The sequence below is a fragment of the Scomber scombrus genome, chromosome 2 (assembly GCF_963691925.1).
Source record: "Scomber scombrus chromosome 2, fScoSco1.1, whole genome shotgun sequence".
NCBI classification, from domain to species: domain Eukaryota; kingdom Metazoa; phylum Chordata; class Actinopteri; order Scombriformes; family Scombridae; genus Scomber; species Scomber scombrus.
Genome location: NC_084971.1, coordinates 34,349,603 through 34,375,838, shown reverse-complemented (window position 1 = coordinate 34,375,838; position 26,236 = coordinate 34,349,603). Strand labels below are relative to the sequence as shown.

At 39.3% G+C, this 26,236-nt stretch overlaps 4 protein-coding genes across 7 annotated transcripts in view; 2 read left to right on the top strand and 2 right to left on the bottom strand.

Annotated features, from left to right (window-relative positions):
- The window catches only part of LOC133999487 (E3 ubiquitin-protein ligase TRIM39-like), an 87,402-nt gene that overhangs the window by 24,128 nt on the left and 37,038 nt on the right, over positions 1-26,236 (top strand). The gene's annotated exons all lie outside the window — the stretch shown is intronic.
- LOC133999581 (E3 ubiquitin-protein ligase TRIM39-like) lies at positions 11,097-13,721 on the bottom strand. Of its 2 annotated transcripts, XM_062438823.1 has the most exons (2): positions 13,495-13,721; positions 11,097-13,458 (listed from the first exon to the last, which is right to left on the bottom strand). In XM_062438823.1, exons 1-2 carry the CDS (start codon positions 13,719-13,721, stop codon positions 12,081-12,083), a joined length of 1,605 nt encoding a protein of 534 aa, XP_062294807.1. In that variant the 3' UTR covers positions 11,097-12,080. The 2 variants fall into 2 exon arrangements, with proteins under 2 accessions (XP_062294807.1, XP_062294798.1); XM_062438814.1 differs by having other exon boundaries at positions 11,097-13,721.
- LOC133999610 (E3 ubiquitin-protein ligase TRIM21-like) lies at positions 15,828-17,468 on the bottom strand. 3 transcript variants are annotated; one of them, XM_062438869.1, is made up of 2 exons: positions 16,787-17,468; positions 15,828-16,663 (listed from the first exon to the last, which is right to left on the bottom strand). In XM_062438869.1, exons 1-2 carry the CDS (start codon positions 17,466-17,468, stop codon positions 15,828-15,830), a joined length of 1,518 nt encoding a protein of 505 aa, XP_062294853.1. The 3 variants fall into 3 exon arrangements, with proteins under 3 accessions (XP_062294853.1, XP_062294846.1, XP_062294838.1); XM_062438862.1 differs by having other exon boundaries at positions 15,828-17,205; positions 17,242-17,468; XM_062438854.1 differs by having other exon boundaries at positions 15,828-17,468.
- LOC134000029 (SERTA domain-containing protein 2-like) overlaps positions 19,552-26,236 on the top strand; it is a 14,205-nt gene continuing 7,520 nt past the window's right edge. The window contains exon 1 of the mRNA XM_062439340.1: positions 19,552-19,709. The gene's annotated coding sequence lies outside the window, so the exon portion shown is untranslated. The remainder of the gene's footprint in view (positions 19,710-26,236) is intronic.

Here is a 26,236-nt window from a genome sequence, read left to right as displayed (position 1 = left end):
ACACACACACAAACACTCACACACACATCACTTCACTTACATTCATTTTCTAGAGACTTGTCTACTGGGGCGGACCGAGGAATTGATCGAGGTCTGAGCCCAGAGCCGCCAGAACCAGGACCTTTTTATTGGGTTTTTGATGGTTCACGTGCAGAATTTAACTTTACTGCATTAAATGACTACTGCAAACATTAGTAGAAAGAATGCACGTAGAAATAAAATAATAAGTAAGTGAAGTCAGCAGCTGGTTGAAGTCGCTGTACAGAAACATCTAATTCAAAATATTAAAGAAACATTCAGGGCTGCAGCCCCAAAATCCCCCCCCCCCCCATTAGCTCCGCCCCTGCTTATCTGAAACCAAGCTGCAGGAATAACAACTAACCTGCTGAGCACCTGAAACACTGTGCAGGTACCGAGGAGACAAAGCTGTTTTAAAGACAACGCGGCTCACTGCTAATACTAATTTAATTTCTGCTGTTTACTAAACTTTAGATCAAATTACCTCCTTTCCTTCCTCCCTCCCTCCTTACTCCCTTCCTTCCTTCCTTCCTCCCTCCTTACTCCCTTCCTTCCTTCCTCCCTCCCTCCTTACTCCCTTCCTTCCTTCCATCCTCCCTCCCTCCTTACTCCCTTCCTTCCTTCCTTCTCCCTCCCTCCTTACTCCCTTCCTTCCTCCCTCCCTCCTTACTCACTTCCTTCTCTCTCCTTCCTCCCTCCTTTCCTTCCTCCCTCCCTCCTTACTCCCTCCTTACTCCCTTCCTTCCTCCCTCCCTCCCTCCTTACTCCTTTCCTTCTTCCCTTCCTTCTCTCCTTACTTCCTTCCTCTTTCCTCCCTCCCTCCTTACTCCTTTCCTTCCTTCCTTCCTTCCTTCCTTCTTTCCTTCCTCCTCCTTCCTTACTCCTTTCCTTCCTTCCTTCTTTCCTTCCTTCCTCCCTCCCTCCTTACTCCCTTCCTTCCTTCCTTCCTCCCTCCCTCCTTACTTCCTTCCTTCCTCCCTCCCTCCTTACTCCCTTCCTTCTCTCCTTCCTTCCTCCTTTCCTTCCTCCCTCCCTCCTTACTCCCTCCTTACTCCCTTCCTTCCTCCCTCCCTCCCTCCCTCCTTACCCCTTTCCTTCCTCCTTTCCTTCTCTCCTTACTTCCTTCCTCTTTTCCTCCCTCCCTCCTTACTCCTTTCCTTCCTTCCTTCCTTCCTTCCTTCCTTCCTTCCTTCCTTCCTCCCTCCCTCCTTACTCCTTTCCTTCCTTCCTTCTTTCCTTCCTTCCTCCCTCCCTCCTTACTCCTTTCCGTCCCACCTTACTCCTTTCCTTCCTTCCTTCCTTCCTTCCTTCCTTCCTCCTGTCCTTCTTTGACCTGAGGACAACAGGAGGGTTAAAGAAGGTAAATTACACAGTTCTATCTATAAGAACTTTCCTTGAAATGTGTTAATAAAGCTTTATTCAAACAGAAACCTAAAACTTATCACAATTACTAGATTATTTATTTAATTTTAAACCAGGCGGTACTTTGACAAAGCTTTTTATGTGAGTCTCTGGTTTCCTGTTTGGAGACAAGAGTGAGTGATCTAACCCATAAACTGCAGTGTTCTCCTTTCATTCGGAGGTTATAACCTGCGTCTCTGCTGACTGTCATGAACGCCCGCCTCACCTCCTCTCCTCCTCCTGCAGTGTTGTTTGAAGAAGAAAAGGAAAAACACGCTGATGGATGGAGGCCCACTCTCTAAAAACCCACAGCCTGTTGCTTCCTGTTTCGACCTCTGGCTCCGCAGAGAGGAAACGAGAGCATCCACCAGTTAATTAGCTTTTTTCTCGGTGGTTTTTGTTCCTGGAAAGTCGATGTTTTGGTATCCGTGGCAACAGCGGAAACAACAAGTGGTGCGTGAAGCCTGATTTTTAGCGTGGAGAAAGTCTGTGAAGTGTTTTTTTAAGATTAATTAAGAACAGATTAATCAATTGATACAGAAACTGCATAGGGACAAACATTAGATATATATATATACACTACTCACAAAAAGTTAGGGATATCTGGCTTTCGGGTGAAATTTATGGAAAATGTAAAAAGTTCACGCTACAGTTGTATTATATCATGAAAGTAGGGCATTTAAGTAGAAGCATGCAATGGTGATTTCCTCATCTCAAACAATTTATTGAAACATAAGCCAACAACAGTGGTGGGTATACCACAACAAAAAATGTCAATGTCTCAATAGCTTGTCATGTGCATCAATTACAGCTTGACAACGACGTCTCATGCTGTCCACAAGTCGACTTATTGTCTGCTGAGGCATGGCATCCCACTCTTCTTGAAGGGTCATTGAGATTCTGGGGTACAGAGTTACGAGCCTTAACACAGCGACTCAGCTGAGGTCTGGAAAAAAGTGCAGGCCACTCCATTTGAGGTACCCCAGTCTCCAGCAGCCGTTCCCTAATGATGCGACCTCGATGAGCTGGAGCATTGTCGTCCATGAAGATGAAATTAGGCCTGTGTTCATGCAGGGGCACAATGACTGGATTAATTAATGATGTTATTCAGGTAGTATGGGTTTGTCACTGTACCATTCACAAAGTGTACGGCAGTTCTGTATTGACTAGACACACCTGCCCTCACTGTAACACCACCACCACCAAAGCCTCGTCTGGTGACAACAGTGGCTGATGCATAGCGCTCTCCTTGACGTCTCCATCATCGTTGGCGGCCATCATTTCTGCTCAACGTGAATCGACTTTCATCAGAGAACAGCACTGAGGCCAACTGGTCCCTCATCCAGCGTAAATGCTCCCTGGCCCATGCAAGACGATGACGCCTGTGCCTGGTGGTATGGTCAGGTACCCTTGCAGGTTTTCTAGCATGCAGACCACCCTGATGTAAACGGTTTCGAATGGTCTGATGTGACACTTGGGTGCCTCTCACCTCCCTTAAATGTGCCTGGAGTTGAGTGGCATTCATCATCCGGTTCCGCAGGGCACCGTGAAGCGGTCATCAGTGTGGGATGTGGTCAATGGACGTCCACTTCTATGCCTTTCTGTGACTCTTCCAGTCTCTCTGTATCTCTGTTGCAACCTGCTGATGACACTCTGTGACACTCTGAGCTCAGTGGCCACTTCCGTCTGAGAACATCCTGTTTGAAGCCTCGCAATGGCGAGGTACTGTTGATCAATTGTTAGGTGTCATCTTGGTTTCATGATGTCAAAATGTGAACAGCATGATGAGGAGGACTGTTTAAATACCAATTCTAATTGAACCAGGAAATGTATTGGTCGATTCATGGATCAAACATCTGTTGTGAATTTTGCCGTTAAGCTCCTTGTTAGAGAACAGCAAGTTGTGCAGAAAGTACTGAAACATTGAACTGTTGGACACGTGCATTCAAAAGTTTAGAGAAGGTCACATTAAGTTCACCTGTAAAGGTTATAGTGGGGTTTAGGTTCATCCTGAAATTTCAACCGAAAGCCGAATATCCCTGACTTTTTGTGAGTACTATATATATATATATATATATATATATATATATATATCATTTTACAACATTATTTATTGGTCATTTTTGTTCATTTACATACAACAACATAACACTCCTTAACATTCACAAAAACTCTCCCTCTTCCCAATGGTACACTATGTTCAGTAAAAGGACAAACTTTGCAAACACAACATTTAATAAAACAAGTAATTTTAGAAATTATAGAGAAATCAAACATTTTCCTTCACATCAGGGCTCATTGTTACAGGGGACACATTCTGCTTTCTGTGGTTTTCTGTTATTTTATTGACTGTTATGATGTCGGAAATTAAACATGGTCAAACTTCTAAGACTTGGGGAGCGGGTAATCTATAATTCTGTATATATATTCTGTATAAATGTAGAGAAATGTGCAGAATATGTCCTCTTTCATAAAGTAAATTACACGTGACATCAATTAACAAACAGCTGGCAGCAAGTACAACTGGACCCAATGTGTTTCAACCTCAAAATATTAATATAAACCTGGAAATCTGCACAATATATCCCCTTTAACTGCTAAGAAGGTAACTAAATAATAGATAAATAGCCTCTTATCTATTCAAATTGTCTCAGGAAGACAAATGAAAGATATAAACTAGCCTAGACGATGAGCAGAACTTTGACTGAACTAAGGCATCTAATCTTCAATCGTCTCTTTGTCTTGTTGTATCTTAGAGTCTTAGAGATTAACACTGACATACTGTTCAAGTTGTATTATAAGTGGTCTGTCTCTGGATCTGATTGTCACCCAGATTCATGTCCTCCAAATGTTGAATGAAAAAAAAAAAAGCCAACTCTGCAGATTTTTACACTTCAAAAAGCACCAGACTCGAGTCACATGGCAGGGTTAAGATCTCAGACTTGAAAAAAAAGGTTTAAACTGCAGTGAAGTGTGAAAGCCAACAAACTCTAACCTGCTCAATGTGACCAAAACACCACCACAATAATGGTTTACTTCTATCAGTAAACCGTGTTGTGAAGCTCAGAGTCGAGCGCTCACAGATGGTATTTCCATATCTTTCCTCACATGTTCATTTTGAAGGGGATCAGCTGCTGGTTGCTGGAAACTGTTCTGCTTTTCATTCTCGTCCATCTGGCTGCAATTAAGTCACGCTCTGCCTAACTCAGGCCCTAACCGGCACATTGCTGAGCAGCTGCCTGAGAGAGTGCAGCACGTGGACGATCCTGTCGCTGTTTCCAACAAGGACGGACGAACATGTACGTTTGGATTTACGGCAAAGTTTTACTGGAAGATGAAGGGCGTGTTGATGCCTGGAAGAAGAAAGAAAAACCTTGTTTGATCAGCTTTTCTTAGTCACCAAATGCACTGACTCAGCTGTGATGTCAGGGTCAGTCAGTAGCAGATATCCTTACGTTTGAAGCCCTGATTAAAATAAAAAGACTGCTCCCTCAAGAAAAACATCAGCATCAGTCGTGCCGGCAAAATGATGTTGAAGCGGCTGCTAGCTGTAGTAATTATGAACAATATGCATCAAGAAGAAGTGACAACTACTGTGGCTTGAGGCCATAGACTGTATATAAGAAATGGACATAACATCCGTGACACCCATTGGTTTGTGGACTGCTGCTCGGATTCTACTTATATGGGCATCAGGAGGAGCATGAGGCGCCCTCCTGAACCTGTGAACCAATCAACCTGTCAATCCCGACGTAGCCACGCCCTAATGCATACCCTGCTTTATCGTCACATATAAAATCAGGGAGGCCAAAATGTCCCAAATGAACATCATACTGCATTGAAGAAGGCTTTAAACTAGCGATTGAGACCAAAAACACATTTTTTAAACGTTTACTGAGGTTAGAAATCAAGTGAGAAGTTGGTGAATTCTCCATTGACTTGTATAGAGACGGAAGTCCTTTTGACACCAAAACGGTCGCCCCCTGGTGGCCTTTTGATAGAATGCAGTTTTAACTTACTTCCGCGTTGGCCTCATTTTCAGAGGACCGGAACTCCCCACCTGAGCTGGAACTAGAATTAAAAAAAAAATTGATTATAAATAAGTGAAATTTCTAGAAAAGCCTTCATCAGAGTCTTCATAAAACACATTACAAGTAGTATTTAAATAGGGTTTTTTTTGTTTTTTTAATCAAAAAGGTAAAAAATACAAAACATAACCAATTATGTTCATCCATACATGTATCAGCAAATTGATTATCTACCAAGAGAAGTTGGGTATATGGTGATGATAAAAATAGTTGATGATTCATTTAATAGTTGACAAATAATCAGTTGTTGCAGCTCTGTTTGTGTTATTTCATTTAATTCCCTCACACTTTGTTTCCTATTGATCATACATGTTTATAGGTTATTGTGTTTTGAACTTTGTCTCATTTTAACAAAGTTGAATGAAACAGAAAAAATGATACGACACATGTTTCATATTAACTTCAATATATCACTTTCTAAGCACTTTTGCCAAGTAGACTGTTTGTCCTGGCTGAAATTTCTCTTTTACAGGATCACGTGTTTGACACTTTCATTAAATGGTGGATTTCTTTTAATTGCAATGACAGGAATAACGTAGTTTGATTATTAAAATCATGTGTTAACTGTCAGTTCCTGATTGGTTTAATGAGGTCAGACAGAAGTGATATATTCATGCTACAAGTGGATGTGATTTAAAATATGTTGAGGCTCTTTAACAACAATCTTCAACCCAAATACTCAATAAGAAACTTACTGAAACTTAATTTCACATTCGTGTTTTGATCAAATGTCCATTTAAAGTTTGTGTAAAGTAAGAATAAATATGTGTTCTGAGTTTGACATACCACAGAAAAGTGTGTTGTTAACCACCCTGCCAAATTTGAATGATTAAAAAAATCGCCAAATATATGAAATTAGGCTTCAAAGTTGTGTAATAGTCTGCCTATTTCTCTGCTCCCAAACGCTGTGGGAGTGGCCGCCGAGTCCGCTGAAGCCCCGCCCCCTACCAAGTGTCACCTGTCAATCAAAGTCACCACCTCTACCAGAAACATGGACGCTAGGCCTGAGAGCTTTCTGCTGCTAACTCAGCTGCTAGCTCGGCGGCTAACTCGGCTGCTAGCTCAGTGGCTAACTCGGCAGCTATATCGGCGGCTAACTCAGCTAACTGGCTAACTGTAGACTGTAGTAGTAGTAATGTGCGCTGAATGTATTTATACCTCTACAGCAGCAGGGGCGGGTTTATGCTCCGGTGTGTAACCGTGCTATTGTGATTTTGAGACCCGCCCATTAAATCCAGACACAGAAATCTTGAAACACAGTTTGTGAAGCCTAGCTCCACAATTCAAATCTAAATGGTTGAAATGCTTTTTACACCTTTTTTAGAAATACATTTATGACCTATTTAATGTGTTTAGAAGAAAATGTCTGAATTCACTTTACACAGTCTTTAAGGAATTAAGCAACACAAATAATACGTCAGGTAGATGAATATTATTGTTAGAGGCAGCTCTGTTGGTGTAAAGTGTTCTATTATTTTAAATATTATGAGGTACTTCTGTTAAAACACACTGAACTGAGCTAAATGTAACATGGTATAAGTCATTAGAAAGCCTGTAATAGTAACATCTGTAATAGTAGCTTAGATATAAGTGGATCAAACTCCTTCTCTGTCTCTTTAAGTGAGTTTGTAGTATGTGTAGTTTTTAATGTGCACAGCTGACAGTAAAGGACTTGCTCTCTGCTTGGATATTACTGATATGTCCAATGCAGAATTATTCGAATACTTCACATAGTTGTGGTTGTACACTCTGCAGGAGAAGCCAGAAAACAGTCGCATGGATAAACAGACTGCTGACATTCAGGCAGAAAACACAGCAGCAGCTCTGCGTAAACTGGACTGAAACATGCATTAACTCCACAGTAAGCAGCAGGCTAAAAGTGATGATGCATTTTATCCTGCCAGAAGTGGAGACGTATAGTATTTACTATGAAGGAGGCGGACCTGGTGGCAGCGAGGCAGCAGCCAACACTGTTACAAAAACAGATGACAGATTGAACCTCCAAAGGCTTCATGAAAGAAAAAAAAATGTAAATTGGTTCCACATCCAGAGGTGGAAGACGTTTTAAGATATTTCAAGTAAAACTGTAAGATTTTGGTACAATATGGTAACCTAGCAACAATAATAAGGTTATATGTGGGTAATATTTTGTATTATAATATTCAAAATCACACGTAACTCTTGAGAGTCAAAATTGTAAAATAACACAGTCTAATGCTAAAACTCTTGTTGTAATTCTTAAAGCTCGTCATTTATTAATCACTATTCTATTGAAAACTCAACAAAAACAAATTCAAAATCAATCAATATTAACCAGGCGGGGAATTCCGGTCCTCTGAAATGAGGCCAACGCGGAAGTAAGTTAAAACTGCATTCCAACAAAAGGCCACCAGGGGGCGACCGTTTTGGTGTCAAAAGGACTTCCGTCTCTATACAAGTCAATGGAGAATTCACCAACTTCTCACTTGATTTCTAACCTCAGTAAACGTTTTCAAAATATGTTTATGGTCTCAATCGCTAGTTTAAAGCCTTCTTCAATGCAGTATGATGTTCATTTGGGAAATTTTGGCCTCCCTAATTTTATATGTGACGATAAAGCAGGGTATGCATTAGGGCGTGGCTACGTGGTGATTGACAGGTTGATTGGTTCACAGGTTCAGGAGGGCACCTCATGCTCCTCCTGATGCCCATATAAGTAGAATCCGTGTTTTTATTTTTCCGGCATGCACCGGAAATTTTCAAGATGGTGCTGCTCAGATCCGATACTATTGGCCTCCGAGCAGCAGTCCACAAACCAATGGGTGACGTCACGGATGTTACGTCCATTTCTTATATACAGTCTATGATATTAACAGTAACTGAGGGAGCATTAAACCTCAACACTCCCCCCCCAACCTGGACAATTGGACACACTGCACTTGTAATGTCCAATCCTCTGCAATATTAGTATTTCATGTATACGGACAACACTAATAATTTCAATTGTGTGCAATATTCATATAATATACATATATATTTATTTCACTTTAATCTGTGCAATAAGAATATCTGGTATATTACCACTCAATACCAATATTACTCTTGTAAATCTTGTAAATAATGTCACAACTATTTTACTACATATTTCTTACTATTATTGTTCTTATAGTTTTTTTTGTACTTAGTATTTATTCTATTACTGTCCACTTGCTGCTGTGACAATGCAAATTCCCCCATTGTGGGAGTAATAAAGGAATATCTTATCTTATCTTATCTTAGTTTATGTCTTGTAGGGTGAAAGTTCTCCTCTGTTTAAGACGACATATATTACCAATGAGTATTTCAACAACTACAACTCAGTTTTGCAGCGTTGCCATGACAAAAAATGTCTGACCTCAGCCAATTGTTGCAGCAACAACCAACAACGTACAACTTGACACTTCAGTGCAGTGTTTGTAAGCATAAGAACTGCTGTCCAATGCAGCATTTTACTTGTTTTTTGACATTTATCAGTTCATAGATTCATTTAGAACAAATATGAATCATCACATTGACAAAAAGTATATTAATATCAGCTGTAGTTCAGACCTACTAGATCATGTTTTTGTTCTCGTCTGAACTCCAGAAAAACTATTTCCAGACAGACTTTGATCATCAGAAGCAACAGTAACAATTAATCATTGTTTCCATTATTTCGTGTGTACTCATCATGACCCCACTACAGAGGGAAAGCCACCTGATTTGCATTTTATTTCAACATTTCAACAGTATGCGTGAAATCTTCCGGACAGTTTTCCAGAGATAGTGAAGTAGTGAAAGTCTCTTGGTGCCGAGTAACATCCAACTTTCTGTGCTCTGTCTCCCAACTGTCTGAATCACTGAAACCACCACAGCGTACTGGACTAACGCTCAAGCTTCAAGGACCACGCTCAGCCATCTGAAGTAACACGTTTTCATAATTTAATACAGATGGAAAACACTCTCTCCACAGTGTTTTGAAATGTGGCAACAGTTGTGAACATTTAACAGACCATAAAACCTCTAAGAATATCATGGATCAATATGAGATTTTTAAAGAGTTGGTCACAGACTCAATAGTGAGAATTTTACTTGGCAAAACAGACTTTCTTCTGCCTCTTTTATGTGATTCCAACCATTGTAGTGTGGGGGTCCCCAAAAAAAGAGTTTCTAATTGCTGTTCAAAAGGTTTTGTTTGTCAAAACTCCTCTTCATGATCTCTACAAGTCAGTGAAACTCTATATGTGAGATGAACACCATCTGTCACAAAGAAATGTTTTCAGGAGCGCTGTCTAATAAGGTAAGAATAACTTTAATGTACATGACAATACAACACATAGTCAAAATAATACATAACTGACAGGACACTACAGTGGTGCCCTAATACAAAAAGTGCTGCACACAGCTGCAAATACAAAATACACAATGTCTCAGAGTTGTACACTTGGGGTCTGATTTACTAAAGGTCTGCATGTGTAGAAACGTGTGCAAACTTGACATCACCCGCAAAAAATGTGCAAGCTGGTCTACTAACGCAGCGCACTGAGGTTTGCATCTTACAACTGTGCAGGATAATACACGCTGTCCATTTAGTAGTTTACCATAATGAATATAATATGAAGCGTTTTAACCTCAGTGTGCAAAATACAGGGAGGAGAAAATGCAAATATGTTATTTAGCACTCGCATTGTGATTTACCAAACCTGATGCTAACTGCGTCTATAAATAATACCTTTGAAAGGCAGATATTAACCTGCTGTTACTATGGAGACGAGGAGACGGAGGCACAATGACAGAATACGCACAGGACGGATTTCTTCCACCTGTGGAAATATTTGTGGTTTTACTAACAGCATTGACTTCATCACTAATACTCTCCCATATGTGGGTTTCTCTGGTAATATTTGTTGTTGTTATAACTCAATATATTAGTTAACCTCTTCCACATGAACCTGATCACATTTCATTTTTGCGCTTGCAGCTTTCTGCTCGTCCAAACTCTCCATTAAGACACAAAACCCTCATTTAAATACTGCTGTCTGCACCTGTTTTCATTTACAGTTATTCTTAGTAGATCAGCTGCAAAACGCACAATAACTAAACGCACAATCTATTGCACTGTGCACGCAATTTAGTACCTTTATTTGGGATCTTAGTAAATCAGACCCTTGGTGTTTGATCTGGTGACTGAGAAGGACACAGCATCTTTGACACTCATCAAACTGTTCAGTGAATCCTCATTCCTTCCATAAAAGGTCCCACAATGCACCATTTTTCTGTCGGTGTGCTGTGAACACTACAGCAGTAGTTTTGTCAAGTTAACTACACTGGGATACGAATATTACCTTTAAACCAAAACCTTTACATTTGTCAAATGAATCATTTGTTCTATATTTTCCTCTGTTGACATTTTAACTTATATTCAAATTGATCTTCACAAACAGTTTTAAGGTTATTTTGTGCAGTGTGTTGTTTTGCATGGACAGTGTTAACCTCGGGTCCAGAGCTCTGAATCACCATCCACATCTCAGATTAGTTCAATTAAAATTCAGTCGATTCAAATAAACACAATTCAGTCTCACAGTGGCGTTCATCACCAGCAGGTAAGAACAGACATCAGAGTGACCCTTTGTGTATCAAAGAAGACACATATTTGATATCCCTATACTGAAAAATATTTACTGCAGGCACAAAATGTTATTTACATTGAAATACATTTGTTTGAAAATCATGACACGAATCAATAGATCACATTTTGTGACTGTTATTTAAGGATATTATATACACTAAAAGCATAAATGAGGCTTTCAAATTAGCTGGATTGCATTAATTAACTGATGAAAATAAATTCACACTGTACTGCTGAATATTTACATTTGTTATCATTAAAGTCCATGTAAAGTCAATTCATTGATTTACTTCTAAACATATTATACATGTTGGAAAATGGTTACAGAAAACATGTGAAAAGGCTGATAACTATGCAGTACTGAATTGTGGAGATAGAGCCTTAAACTGTTTCTCACCCTCTCATTTTTCCTGATTTTCTGAGCCTACAAAAAACGGGTAATGGCGTGACTATGGTCCCTCCCCTACTATATAAGACCGAGAGTCCGCTCTCCTCAGTGCTTAACCTGCCTAGTGGCCAGTTATTGTTAATATCTAACACTACTACTACTACAGTCTACAGTTAGCCAGTTAGCTGAGCTAACCACCAAGCTAGCAGCTAAGCTAGCAGCAGAAAGCTCTCATGTTTCTGGTAGAGGTGGTGACTTTGATTGACAGGTGACACTTGGTAGGGGGCGGGGCTTCCGCGAACTTGGCGGGAACGCCCACAGCTTTTGAGAGAAGAGAAATAGGCAGACTATTACACAACTTTGAAGCCTAATTTCATATATTTGACGATTTTTTAAATCATTCAAATTTGGCAGGGTGGTTAACAACACACTCTTCTGTGGTATGTCAAACTCAGAACACATATTTATTCTTACTTTACACGGACATTAATGACAGTGAATCTTTTCATTTAAAATTGATAAGTTTTGGTTTCTAATCGATCAACATCCTGGTATTGACTCAGACAGTTTGATTGACAGGACAGATGATCAGAGGGGCAGAGTTTTTACCACCATAATTATTACAGGGACTGAAGTATGGGTAGAGTTTCTCAGTGACGGAGCAGCCAGTAAAGGAGTAGATAAGAGCTGCAGCATCTACGTCATAAAAGGAGACCAGACCCTCCTCATAATCCACAAACACCCCCACCTTCTGAGGAGGAGACTTCAGAGAGAGATGGACTGGGGTGTTATTACCAGCATTGTACTCATTTCCATTTCTCAAACATATAGTCCAGAAACCATCCTGAGGTGTCAATGTGATTTCTCCCTTCCTGTTGATCGACTCTCTGGCCACTCCTAAATTCCAGTTAGTCTTCTCTTTAACCTGAACCTCAAAGTAAAATCTGCCTGAAGACAAACTCTGCTTTCCTAACACATTAACATAACGTGTAAATCTCTTTGGGTTGTCTGGGAGATTCTTCTTCACATCACTATCATTTACTTGTTTCCCATCATCAGACAGGGTGAGATGAGGATGTGCTGTATCAGGATCAAGAGTCACATCCACTGCATACTGCTGGATCCTCTTCAGCTCAGCCTCAAACAGCTTCTTCATCTGTTTACTGAGCGTCTCCTCCAGCTGAGCCACAGCTCTCACCACAGTCTCCTCATATGATGGACGGACACTGACATCTGTCCAGTCTTTGGTGGGTGGAGCAGCTTTCAGGGACGGGAAGTTTTGGAGGAGGTGGAGGTGGTCTTCAGAGTGTGAGAGCTTCTCCACCTCAGAGCTTCTCTTCTTCAGCTCAGAGATTTCCTGTTCCAGCTCTTTGATGAAGTCTTCAGCCTGTTTCTCTGTTGTTCTTTGCTTCTCTTCAATCGTATCCATGAGCTCATTCAGGCTTCTCTCAACAGAATCCTTCAGAGCGGTGAAGACCTGAACACCTTCTGCTTTCTCTCTGTCTGCAGCTTCCTTACTGAGGTCAACTGACTGTTTGATCTCTTGAATTTTCAGTCGTCTCTTCTGGATCATCTCCTGAATTTCAGCCTCTGTCTTCCCCAGCTCTGCCTTCTTTCCTTCATATTCTTCTTTCAGAGGAACAAACTCATGTGTCTTGTGGTCTAAAACAGAGCAGAGCACGCAGACACATGTCTGGTCGGTCTTACAGAACAGCTCCAGAGGTTTATCGTGCTTCATACACATCCTGTCTTCCAGGTTCTCCACAGGGTCCATCAGCTGATGTCTTTTCAGGCCTGACATTGTCAGATGAGGCTCCAGGTGAGTCTCACAGTAGGAGGTCAGACACACCAGACAGGACTTCAGGGCCTTCAGTTTGGTTCCAGTACAGACGTCACAGGGAACTTCTCCTGGTTTGGCAGCTTGTTGCTCTGAGCTGCTGCTGCTGGCTTTCTGTTGAGCTTCCTGTCTGAACTGAGAAACCATCTCAGAGAACAAAGTGTTGATTTGAAGCTCAGGTACTGTGTTGAAAACCTTGTTGCACATTGGACACAGGTACTGGTCATTACTGTTCCAGTGTTCATTGATGCAGTTTTTGCAGAAGCTGTGTCCACATGGTGTGGTGACTGGATCAGTGAACACATCCAGACAGATGCAGCACAGAAACTGATCTTCAGATCTCAGACAGCTGGCAGCAGACATATCTACACATGTAGAGAGAAAGAAGAGAAGGAAGTTTTCATTGTATTTGATTAAAAAGGAAGATCAATAGTTACTGTTTAAATAAAGTGCTTAATTTTAGGTAAAATAAATTAGAATTTTATTTTAATTTCATAACTTTGTTCTCCTTTAATGTTGGACGTGTGCTGGTTTGTACAAACTACAGTCAGAGACTCATCTGCAGCTCTTTATCTAACAGCTCATTGTGGCTGCTTGTGCTTTTACTATTACTCAATACAATCTGATGCACTGATAAAATATCACAGAATATGTTCATATCTTGTTGTAGAGAAGAATTATTACTGAAGAATCTCACTGCTAACAAAGCTTTTGCTGACTTGGTGACAAACACATTTTATTTCCTGTTGCTGCTTCACAATAAAAGTGTCCTGCTGTGGAAAGCTTTTAATGTGAAACAGCTACAGGAAATGAAATGTGTCTGTAGGAAGTGATCAGTAAATAGTCAAAGATCAGGAAATAGCAGTGAAGCTAAACTCCAAACCACAGAGGTTCAGTTACACTTTACAAAAGTCCTGAGAACTGACAGAGACTTAAAAACACTTAAAGTGTTTTTTACTGAGTCTGTAAAAGCAGCTGCAGTTAGTTCAGTTCAGTTCAGTTGCTTTTATTGACCCATAAGGGAAACTTGACTTGCAGACAGGTAAAAAAAAAAAAGAAAACTATCAAATACACAATCACATGTAAAAACAAGACGGACAAATCACAAGCAACAATCAAGTCTGGCTGAACTGAAACCACTGTATATACTGTAAACAATCTCACACGTGTCAGTATGAAATGAAAAGAGATGAACTTCCTGTCTCCTGTGTTAAAGCTGGTTGTTGAAACATTAAATATGATCAGTTGTACTCACCAGTGTTTGGCAGAGACTCTGCTGTGTTGTTGAGAAAGACTTGATGAACTCAGTTTCATTTATATTTGGACAGAAGTGGAGCGACTCGACTGCAGCTGTGCTGTCCTCTGATTAATGTTTAGTTTCATTTCTGCAGAATGACGTTGAAGCTGTCAGGGTTATTGTGAAATATCATGAAGCAAAGGTGGTTCTGTATCTAACAGGTGGGAGGAGTTCCACATGTGAAAAGGTGTTGCTTATCTTAATTACATGTGTTGAAAGTTTGAGTTTTTTCACAAGGTGATTAAAAAGACAACAACACACTGCTTGAGGTTTTCATTTAAAGTCTGTGTAAAGTAAGAATAAATGTGTTCTGAGTTTGACATACCACAGAAAAGTGTGTTGTTAACCACCCTGCCAAATTTGAATGATTAAAAAAATCACCAAATATATGAAATTAGGCTTCAAAGTTCTGTAAAAGTCTGCTTCTTTCTCTTCTCCCAAACACTGTGGGCTCGTCCAAACTCTCCATTAAGACACAAAATCCTCATTTAAATACTGCTGTCTGCACCTGTTGCACCTGTTTTCATTTACAGTTATTCTTAGTAGATCAGCCGCAAAACGCACGCTAACGAAACGCGCAATCTATTGCACTGTGCACGCGATTTAGTACCTTTATTTGGGATCTTAGTAAATCAGACCCTTGGTGTTTGATCTGGTGACTGAGAAGGACACAGCATCTTTGACACTCATCAAACTGTTCAGTGACACTTCATGCCTTCCATAAAAGGTCCCACAATGCACCATTTTTCTGTCGGTGTGCTGTGAACACTACAGCAGTAGTTTTGTCAAGTTAACTACACTGGGATACGAATATTACCTTTAAACCAAAACACATATTTGATATCCCTATACTGAAAAATATTTACTGCAGGCACAAAATGTGATTAACATTGAAATACATTTGTTTGAAAATCATGACACACAAAAAATGAGTCTATGGACACGAATCAATAGATTTATTAAAGGTTATTGCATAGACTAAAAGCATAAATGAGGCTTTCAAATGAGATATAGTAAACATGGGTGTTAATACATTAATGATCCTGATGAAAATACGTTTACACTGTACATTACTACTGAATATGTTAATTTGTTATCATTAATGACAGTAAATCTTTTCATTTAAAATTGATAAGTTTTGGTCTTTAATCAATCAGCATCCTCGTATTGACTCAATCAGTTTGATTGATAGGACAGATGATCAGAGGGGCGGAGTTTATACCACCATCATTATTACAGGGACTGAAGTATGGGTAGAGTTTCTCAATGAAGGAGCAGCCAGTAAAGGAGTAGATAAGAGCTGCAGCATCTACGTCATAAAAGGAGACCAGACCCTCCTCATAATCCACAAACACCCCCACCTTCTGAGGCTGAGACTTCAGAGAGAGACGGACTGAAGGCCCAGCAAGAGCTTTGTACTCATTTTCATTTCTCAAACATATAGTCCAGATACCATACTTAGGTGTCAATGCGATTTCTCCCTTCCTGTCAATCGACTCTCTGGCCACTCCTAAATTCCAGTTAGTCTTCTCTTTAACCTGAACCTCAAAGTAAAATCTGCCTGAAGTCAAACTCTGCTTTCCTAATACATTAACATAACGTGTAAATCTCTCTGGGTTGTCTGGGAGATTCTTCTTCACATCACCATGATTTACTTGTTTCCCATCATCAGACAGGATGAGATAAGGATGTGCTGTATCAGGATCAAGAGTCACATCCACTGCATACTGCTGGACCCTCTTCAGCTCAGCCTCAATCAGCTTCTTCATCTGTTTACTGAGCGTCTCCTCCAGCTGAGCCACAGCTCTCACCACAGTCCCCTCATATGATGGACGGACGCTGACCTCTGTCCAGTCTTTGGTGGGTGGAGCAGCTTTCAGGGACGGGAAGTTTTGGAGGAGGTGGAGGTGGTCTTCAGAGTGTGAGAACTTCTCCACCTCAGAGCTTCTCTTCTTCAGCTCAGAGATTTCCTGTTCCAGCTCTTTGATGAAGTCTTCAGCCTGTTTCTCTGTTTTTTTCTGCTTCTTGTTGATTGAATTGATCAGGGTATTTTTACCTTTCTCAACAGACTTCTTCAGAGCGGTGAAGACCTGAACACCTTCTGCTTTCTCTCTGTCTGCAGCTTCCTCACTGAGGTCAACTGAGTGTTTGATCTCTTGAATCTTCAGTCGTCTCTTCTGGATCATCTCCTGAATTTCAGCCTCTGTCTTCCCCAGCTCTGCCTTCTTTCCTTCATATTCTTCTTTCAGAGGAACAAACTCATGTGTCTTGTGTTCTAAAACAGAGCAGAGCACGCAGACACATGTCTGGTCGGTCTTACAGAACAGCTCCAGAGGTTTATCGTGCTTCATACACATCCTGTCTTCCAGGTTCTCCAAAGGGTCCATCAGCTGATGTCTTTTCGGACCTGGCTTTGTCAGATGAGGCTCCAGGTGAGTCTCACAGTAGGAGGTCAGACACACCAGACAGGACTTCAGGGCCTTCAGTTTGGTTCCAGTACAGACGTCACAGGGAACTTCTCCTGGTTTGGCAGCTTGTTGCTCTGAGCTGCTGCTGCTGGCTTTCTGTTGAGCTTCCTGTCTGAACTGAGAAACCATCTCATTGAGCAATGTATTGATGTGAAGCTTAGGTCTTGTGTAGAAAGTCTCTTTACACAGTGGACACAGGTACTGGTCATTACTGTTCCAGTGTTCATTGATGCAGTTTTTACAGAAGTTGTGTCCACATGGTGTGCTGACTGGATCAGTGAACACATCCAGACAGATGGAGCACAGAAACTGATCTTCAGATCTCAGACAGCTGGCAACAGACATATCTACACATGTAGAGAGAAAGAAGAGAAAGACATCTTCATTGTATTTGATTAAAAAGGAAGATGTATGGTTACTGTTTAAATAAAGTGCTTCATGTTAGGTAAAATAAAATAGAATTTTATTTTAATTTCATAACTTTGTTCTCCTTTAATGTTGGACGTGTGCTGGTTTGCTAATTACATCATGATATATTAATACATAGTAGAGTGGTCTATTATAGTGTTTAATAATAATAATAATGATTCAGAATAAACAGTCACAGATTTCTACAGAGAGGACTCTAAGATAGTTAATGAACGCTGAGGGATAGATTATATATTAATGACAAAACTATCTAAAGTACATTAAACCTGTTAAAATAAAACCTATTTGAACCTGTAGCATAAGTGTTTGTCCCATCTCTAACAGACGGCTGGCAAAATAATTAAACCCGTATAAAAACATTTTTAGAAAAACAAAACAATTATTATTTATTTATTTTTAGGGGTGCTGAGATCAAAGTTTAAAGTCCATGTAAAGTAAGAATAAATATTTGTTCTGAGTTTGACATACCACAGAAAAGTGTGTTGTTAACCACCCTGCCAAATGTGAATGATTAAAAAAAAATATATGAAATTAGGCTTCAAAGTTGTGTAAAAGTCTGCCTATTCCTCTGCTCCCAAACGCTGTGGGAGTGGCCGCCGAGTCCGCTGAAGCCCCGCCCCCTACCAAGTGTCACCTGTCAATCAAAGTCACCACCTCTACCAGGAACATGGACGCTAGGTCTGAGAGGTTTCTGCTGCTAACTCAGCTGCTAGCTCGGCGGCTAACTCGGTGGCTAACTCAGCTAACTGGCTAACTGTAGACTGTAGTAGTAGTAGTGTGCGCTGAATGTATTTATACCTCTACAGCAGCAGGGGCGGGTTTATGTCAATCACCGCCGCGTTAAATAATGCCGCTGTGATTTCCAGACCCGCCCATTAAATCCAGACACAGAAATCTTGAAACACAGTTTGTGAAGCCTAGCTCCACAATTCAAATCTAAATGGTTGAAATGCTTTTTACACCTTTTTTAGAAATACATTTATGATTTAATGTGTTTAGAAGAAAATGTCTGAATTCACTTTACACGGCCTTTAAGGGTGCTTGAGCATCTCTAAAAAGGGTCTAAAATCGCCTCTGGTGATTCCAACGCTATGACGGAGTATTAGGGCCAGGCAAAAATAAATACATTTTAAAAAGCCAGGAAAAAGAAAAAAAGTAAGGCACAAGAAACCCCCCCCCCCCCCCCCCTTTTTTTTTTTGACCTGGCCCTAATACTCCGTTGTACCCATAGACTGTATATAAAATGGACATAACATCCGTGACGTCACCCATTGGTTTGTGGACTGCTGCTCGGAGGCCAATAGTTTCGGATCTGAGCAGCGCCATCTTGAAAATTTCCGGTGCATGCCAGGTAAAATAAAAACAGGGATTCTACTTATATGGGCATCAGGAGGAGCAAGAGGCGCCCTCCTGAACCTGTGAACCAATCAACCTGTCAATCACGACGTAGCCACGCCCTAATGCATACCCTGCTTTATCGTAACATATAAAATCAGGGAGGCCAAAATGTCCCAAATGAACATCATACTGCATTGAAGAAGGCTTTAAACTAGCGATTGAGACCATAAACACATTTTGAAAACGTTTACTGAGGTTAGAAATCAAGTGAGAAGTTGGTGAATTCTCCATTGACTTGTATAGAGACGGAAGTCCTTTTGACACCAAAACGGTCGCCCCCTGGTGGCCTTTTGATAGAATGCAGTTTTAAGTTACTTCCGCGTTGGCATCGTTTCAGAGGACCGGAACTCCCCACCTGCTCTTACCTACCATGTAAGACTATATTCTTTTAGTTTGAAGCTTGTAACAGGAAACGCTGTAGTGCCATATTCCCGCTAACTTGTCACTCCTCTTTTAGTGACACTTCTCCTCCTCCTCCTCCTCCTCCTCCTCCTCCCTCAGCTCCTCCTCCTCCTCCTCTCGGCTTCGCCATTGTGTGTGAGGCTCGGTGAGAGCTGCGGTAGACGCCGGAGTTCAGACAAACAAAACCAACCAACAAAAACCAAAACGGACTAACGGGATCGGTTTCTCCTCCATGTTCCTCCTCCTCTTCCTCCTCCTCCTGACTCCTCTTCCTCCTCCTGACTCCTCTCCGGGCCTCACCGGTCCCAGACAGACACCCATGCAGCAGAGGAGAGACCCTGGATGGGACTACATGTGGTGAGTGACACAACCAGCAGCAACAAACCACCGACACCTTTAAATATCCACACCGGACTTTTTTTATTTCATCTCACCGAACAGCTGATCAGTTCTCCCGGCAACAGCTGATTACATTACTGTTTTATATTGTAACTTATGGATTAAAATAAGAAAGCTATATTAATATTAATTGGACTTATTCACCTTCTTAATATACCTTCATCCACACTGGAGCTGCTTTCAGTAAAGATTATTATATCGGAACAAAATGAAAGTAAAAATTAATAATCCTCCGTCCCCTTCGCCTCCATCTCCCCGGTGCTGTGTGGAGGCTGTAGCCGGGTTAGGGAGCCTGCTGGCCGGGCAGGTGGCCGGGAGCAGCCGGTGGCCTGGAGGTCCCGGAGGGTCTGTTAACCAGCTGCTGCCCTTGACAGCTTTATACTGGGAGCACTGGTTCACCCGCAGTGATTTATGCAAACTTATAGTGTCTTTACCTTCAATCTGAGAAGAACACAATAATGAAGATAAATACAGTAATGTTGTATTAGTTGATAATAGCTGATTAATAGTGAGTTTATATTGATTTTTGTGAATGAACTTGAGCTTGTAGTTTGTGTGTGATGGACTTATTGGACTTTCTTGCTACTTAAATGTACTTAGAATATATATTTTTATACCAATAACTTTAAAAAGAATCAATAACATTGCTGTCAGACACCGTGACATGTATGTTTATATGAATTATGAACAGTTGAGTCTTTGTCTAACTGTAAATATTCACAAATATGAAAGTAAAACAGAAAATAATGAAGTGAAATGAAGTTTAAAGAAGGCGTAGAGTCAAATAACCTGATTGTACTTTTTGTGTTTTTATCTCCTATTTTCAACAAAACATAACTATAAACTATGTCGTATATCCAGCTTTATGTCAGATATTTCCTGTAGTCATTACTGTTGATGCTTCATTTTAAGAGTCCTGACAATTTCCAAGGAAGTTTCCATGAAAGAATAATATAATTAAGTACTAATAATAGAGACAGTATTCAGTTAGTACGCTTCTGATTGAATAATTATAATCAATTGATGATGTAAACTAGAGCGTCTTTTAGTCTGCTGAAGATGAAAAGAATAAAAATAAAGTAGTCTTTGAAGATACAGTATGTGAAGAATAAACTAATAAAGGCTGCTGCTGATGATTATCGTCATTATCAACCAATCGATTGGTTATTTTATCAATTAACTCATCAGCTGTTTGGTCCAAAATGGTAAAAAAGGTTGATTACTGCTCAAGATGTAAGATAGAAATGTGTTGTCTTGTCTGAAAACCCGAAAATATTCAGTTAACTGTCATAAAAGACGAAAGAAAGCAGAAAATATTCACATTTAAGAAGCTTGGATGAGAAATGTACTTGCCGATCGACTTCCTGTCAATCAACTGAGCTCTACAACCAACTAATGCATAGTTCATGTTCATGTTTAGTTTAAAGGAAACTTCATCACTAACTAAACCCAATAACCTTTGTCTGGTTTTTTGTCTTTAATTAATGCTTAATTACATTTTACTTTACATTAAACTTGAAGGAAATTACAGACCTGTACATTTAAACTTTACCCAACTTATATATCCTTTATTTTTTATTCAATTAGTAGATTTTGTTGTCTGTTAATGGGCCGAAAAATCAAGTTAAACCCAATTAAACATCAACATCTGGCTGCTCACACATGGATCAACACTTCAAACCCTTTCAGGTCTAAAACTAAACACACTTCACATCAGAGGACGCTTCGAAGTCTTTATCGTCTTTCAGACTTCCTCTTCAGCCGAGAGTCACAGATCGATTATCGGCAACACTTCGACGGACGTTTCTGCTCCTTTCAGCACTTAAATACGCATTTTACTTCTTTAATTTAGGGCTGAACTTTGTGTTTCAGCTGCAAAGTCTTGGCAACAATTCTTCAGAATATTTAGTATTGTCTTGACTTTTCTCCACTAAACATAATAAAGTAGTTTACAGCATTAAATCTTTACAAAAGCATTTTTATTAGATTTTTTTATAATGTTCATCAAGTTATTCATACGTTTATTTTCACATTTTAACCCCTTTAAATTTGACTAAACCACATGGACACAAAAATGGACCCGTAAACAGTTAAGCAACAATAATAATAAGTGTTTTGTATGTGAAAATTTGAATCTGCAAAGTAACTAAAGCTGTCAGATGAATGTAGTCGAGTATATAAATACAATATTTTAAGTATAAAACAGTATAAAAGTAGCAGAAGATGTAAAATCCTCAAGTACAGTTTAATATAGAAGCACAAGTGTACAATAATAAAAAGTAATCAATACATGGTTTACACATGGCAGCAACATTAAGACGGAGGAAAGAGAACAAAAGTGAAGAAAATCAATCAATAAAATGAAAATAAAACAAAAAATTGTCAATAAAATAAAGTTGAAAATAAAAATGTATAAATAAATGTAACATTGTTTGATTATCAGTCCTGAAAAAACACACAAATATATTACATTTATATTTTAAAAATTCAAAAACATTCACAAAAAATCCCCCAAAAAATCCCAAAAAAATCAAAAACATTCACAAAAAAAAAAAAAAAAAAAAAAAAACATTCACAAAAAATCCAAAAAATTAAAAAAAAAATTAAAAAAATCCAGAAAAAAACATTGTAGAAGCTGGAAATGTCTGTTTGTTTATCTTATAAATGATTAACTGATCAGTTCACTAATAATAACTCAGTTTAATGAGCAGATTACCGGCAGCAGATTAGATTTTATTCACTTTGTAAAGTATAAATCTTTTATTAGAAACACTGTAAACAAGGCAGGATGAGTTTATTTATAGAGTGAACACAATTCAAAGTGCTTTTATGTAACGTATTCAAAGATTAAAACAAGAAAGAATGAGAAAATGTTGATTAAAATTGAAATGAAAGTTAAGAACAGACACCTAAAATACAAGATAACATCAGTAATATGTTATAATATGCTTCATAAGGTTGTTTATCTTCTTAAAAAGGAGAATAAAGGTTTAAACAGTGTAAAGAATCAGCATGCAGACGTGTGTTCGAGGTGTGTTTTCCATACAGGCAGCGTCTGAAATCAGCTGTCCAGGGTTCGGGGTTTACTCTGGCCGTGACACAGATTGGCAGCTGGCAGGTCAAAGGTCGGCGTGTTGTATGTTTCTTGGTGTCGGGCCGAGGTTTAAAGGGAAGAATGTGTCGTAGCGGCAGCAGACCGACAGACGTTCGCTCTGCTCTCAGCACAATCAGCACAGTGTTGTAAGGATTACGTAAGACCTCGACGTCGGACTCTCTCTCTCTCTCTCTTTGGCTCGGTCAACGCCAGCGACGAAGAGGAGAAGAGGACAGGGGAGGAAGATGAAGTGCAGCTGTGTTTCTTCTTCTTCTTCTTCTTTCTTACATTCATTTTGTTCCAGACAGACTCTCACAGTAAACACATTCACAGCACGAGAGCCGCAGAAAGAGGGAGTGTTTCTCTTTCTTTAAAGGGGACAGATCAGGTTTTCTCTGGTTTTCTGATATATTTACGGGTCAGTGAAGGTTTCTTTATGTCCATGTGGTTTAGTTTAAATTTAAAAGGGTTAAAATGTGAAAATAAACGTATGAATAACTTGCACACATTCTTTTTTTGTGGACCCAGCATCAAATTTCTGCTTTTAATCCATTTAGAGAGAATATATTAGAGGATTATGGCAAAAATGTCTAAATGGTGTAACCATAAAAACTTTGTACCAAATAATTCAACTCGCTTAAAAACAGTAAATTGTCAATAAAACACCATATCAACTAGTTTGGCATGATCTTACATTATAACTTTATATTAAATAAAGGTAATGGAATACAATTGTTCTAAATATTACATTTACTCTGGTTACCATGGAGATCAGGAAACATTTACAATTTATCTTTGTCTCCTTCATCCTACTTCTTATTCTTTCTTTCTTTCCTCCTTTGTCTTTCTTTCTTTCTTTCTTTTCTTTCTTTCTTTCTTTCTTTCTTTCTTTCTTTCTTTCTTTCTTTCTTTCTTTCTTTCTTTCTTTCTACTCTTCCTCCTTTATCTTTCTTTCCTTCTTTCTCCTCTTCCTCCTTTCTTTCTTTCTTTCTTTCTTTCTTTCTTTCTCCTCTTCCTCCTTTATCTTTCCTTCTTTCTCCTCTTCCTCCTTTATCTTTCTTTCTTTCTTTCACCTTTATCTTTGTCCTCTTCCTTACTTTCTTTATCCTCTTACTCATTTATCTTTCTTTCCTTTCTTTCTCTCTAGTTGTATAAAATATGTAATATTTATCATTCTTTTGTGGTTACACCATTTGACATTTTCAGGAGCATTCAGTCTTACTTTTGGTAAAAAATGGTGCAAATATCATTTCAAATGATATAAAACCAACAAAAATACTAAATGTACATTTTAACAAACCTGATGCTGCTTTTATAACTATTTTTTAAAATATTTTTTAATTGTTTATCTTAACAACCGTTATTTATTTATCACTGAGACACTTATTTACTGATCTGATGTTGGACGAAAGTCAAAACTTCGCTTTGTTTGTGACTCATTTTTTCTACCTTACTGACGAGCTAACGTCATCTTGTTGTGGATGCTCATAAACAGCCGTTTGTTATGTAGACGTGGTTGCTAAGGTGGTCGCTAAGGTGGTTGCCAAGGTGGTTGCTAAGGTTGTCTTATGTTGTCCAGTCTCAGATATGATTTTGGCTCCAACCAGTCGGATGCTGGAAAAAAAAGATTCCTATCTTTATAATAGTTTTTGTTTGTCAAATGATTGAAAAGAAACTTAAAAACTACAATTAACTTTCTCTCAGCAGCAAAAATCTGCTTTTAAACTTGAAAGAAATAATAATTTAACATAAATCGTGATAAATATCGATTTTCAGCCATATTGCTGATTGATAAACCATCAAAATAGTTGATTTATTTCCCCTTAATTAACACATATTGACAATCCTGTTAATTTTGTCTTTGAATAATTTCATTTTTTCTTGTTTTGGTGCATTTTTTTGGGGGATAAATTTCTCTTAAATGATTGAAGTTTTCACTCTTCAGCTCTTTGTCGCTGCCCACGCTTTCTGTAAACCTCACATGAGAAAACATGACAGTTAACTTCCCATCAGCACGTACAGTAAAAACATTATATACAGTAAATGAGTCAGACTGCACAGTTCAGACCTGAAGGTTTCTGTGTCAGAGCGAAATGATGCATGTGTTTTGTTTGCGATTCATTTTTAAAGCACGTAATATGCATGATGACTCACACACACACACACACACACACACACGCACACACACACACACACACACACACACACACACACACACACACACACACACACAGCGGGGGAATATCCTGCAGTGAGCTGGAAACGCGCCGGGTTCCTCGTCTGTGAGTAAAGTCCACCTTCACTTCCTGGAGTCTAAGTTTCCCCGTTTTTAAATACTCAGTTATCAGCAGCAATAAGGAACAAAGTCATGTTTTTACAGCTCTGTTATGACTCCTCAGACACACACACACACACACACACACACACACACACACACACACACACACACGCACACACACACACACACACACACACACACTAAAACAAAAACATTCACTGCAACACAAAGATAGAAGAAAACATAAAGTAAAGAAGAAGTTTCACTATGATTTTAGATTTTTGTGGATTCAGAAATGAGAAAAACTGTAAAAGCAGATTTATAAATTAAAGATGACGACATTATTTCTTTCTTGGAAGAAAGAGAGCCGACACACTGTTGGACTGTTCGGTAGATAAACGTCATTGTTAATGGTTGATTTTCCGTCTACTGAGCATGTGCAGAAGACTGTCTGAACAAACCAGACACAGAAAAACCAGCAAAGAAGAAACAGTTCATGGTTTCTGTTTCAGGGGCAGTTTATAATTTAGCTGCGTTTTAACTGTAAATAAGCGTGAAGCCGTCCCGCCGCCGCCTGCAGCGATACGACACAACAGCGTTTCTATAAAGCTCCGTTTTCCTCGTTTCTGTTTTGGAGAAAAATGCTGTTTTAGTTTTAACGGAGAGAAAAAGATGCGTCAGTTAATTGTCACAGTTTCAAATTACCAATAAAAGGTTGAACCTGACACACCCGAACCCTAACCAAGGCTGAAACCAATGAAACAGACGCTGAACTGTAAATGTGAAAGTCTGACACTGACTGACTGACTGATGAAGTTACACCATTGGTCGGTTGAATGGCGCCGCTCCCTGTATCTGTTTGATGAAGTCTTGTTTGAATTCTCTCTCAGAGGGAAACGTTTGATTTTGCTTGAACACTTTTTAAAAAATGATATTCCCTCCGTTCAGTGTGAAGCGTTTTCATGCTCAGAGTCACAACCGTTCACTTCAGTGTCTGACTCATCTTCAGGTTCAACTTTCATCAGGCTGCAACTAAAAACGTTTAAAGTTGTTGTTATTTTAGCCTTTAGTTACCTGCAAATATTGAAAGATCAACCTTATTAGATTCAATAA

Bases quoted from the DNA above. Each gene is read 5' to 3' on its own strand.
- LOC133999581 (XM_062438814.1), bottom strand. From the start codon at position 13,721: ATGTCTGCTGCCAGCTGTCTGAGATCTGAAGATCAGTTTCTGTGCTGC.
- LOC133999610 (XM_062438854.1), bottom strand. From the start codon at position 17,468: ATGTCTGTTGCCAGCTGTCTGAGATCTGAAGATCAGTTTCTGTGCTCC.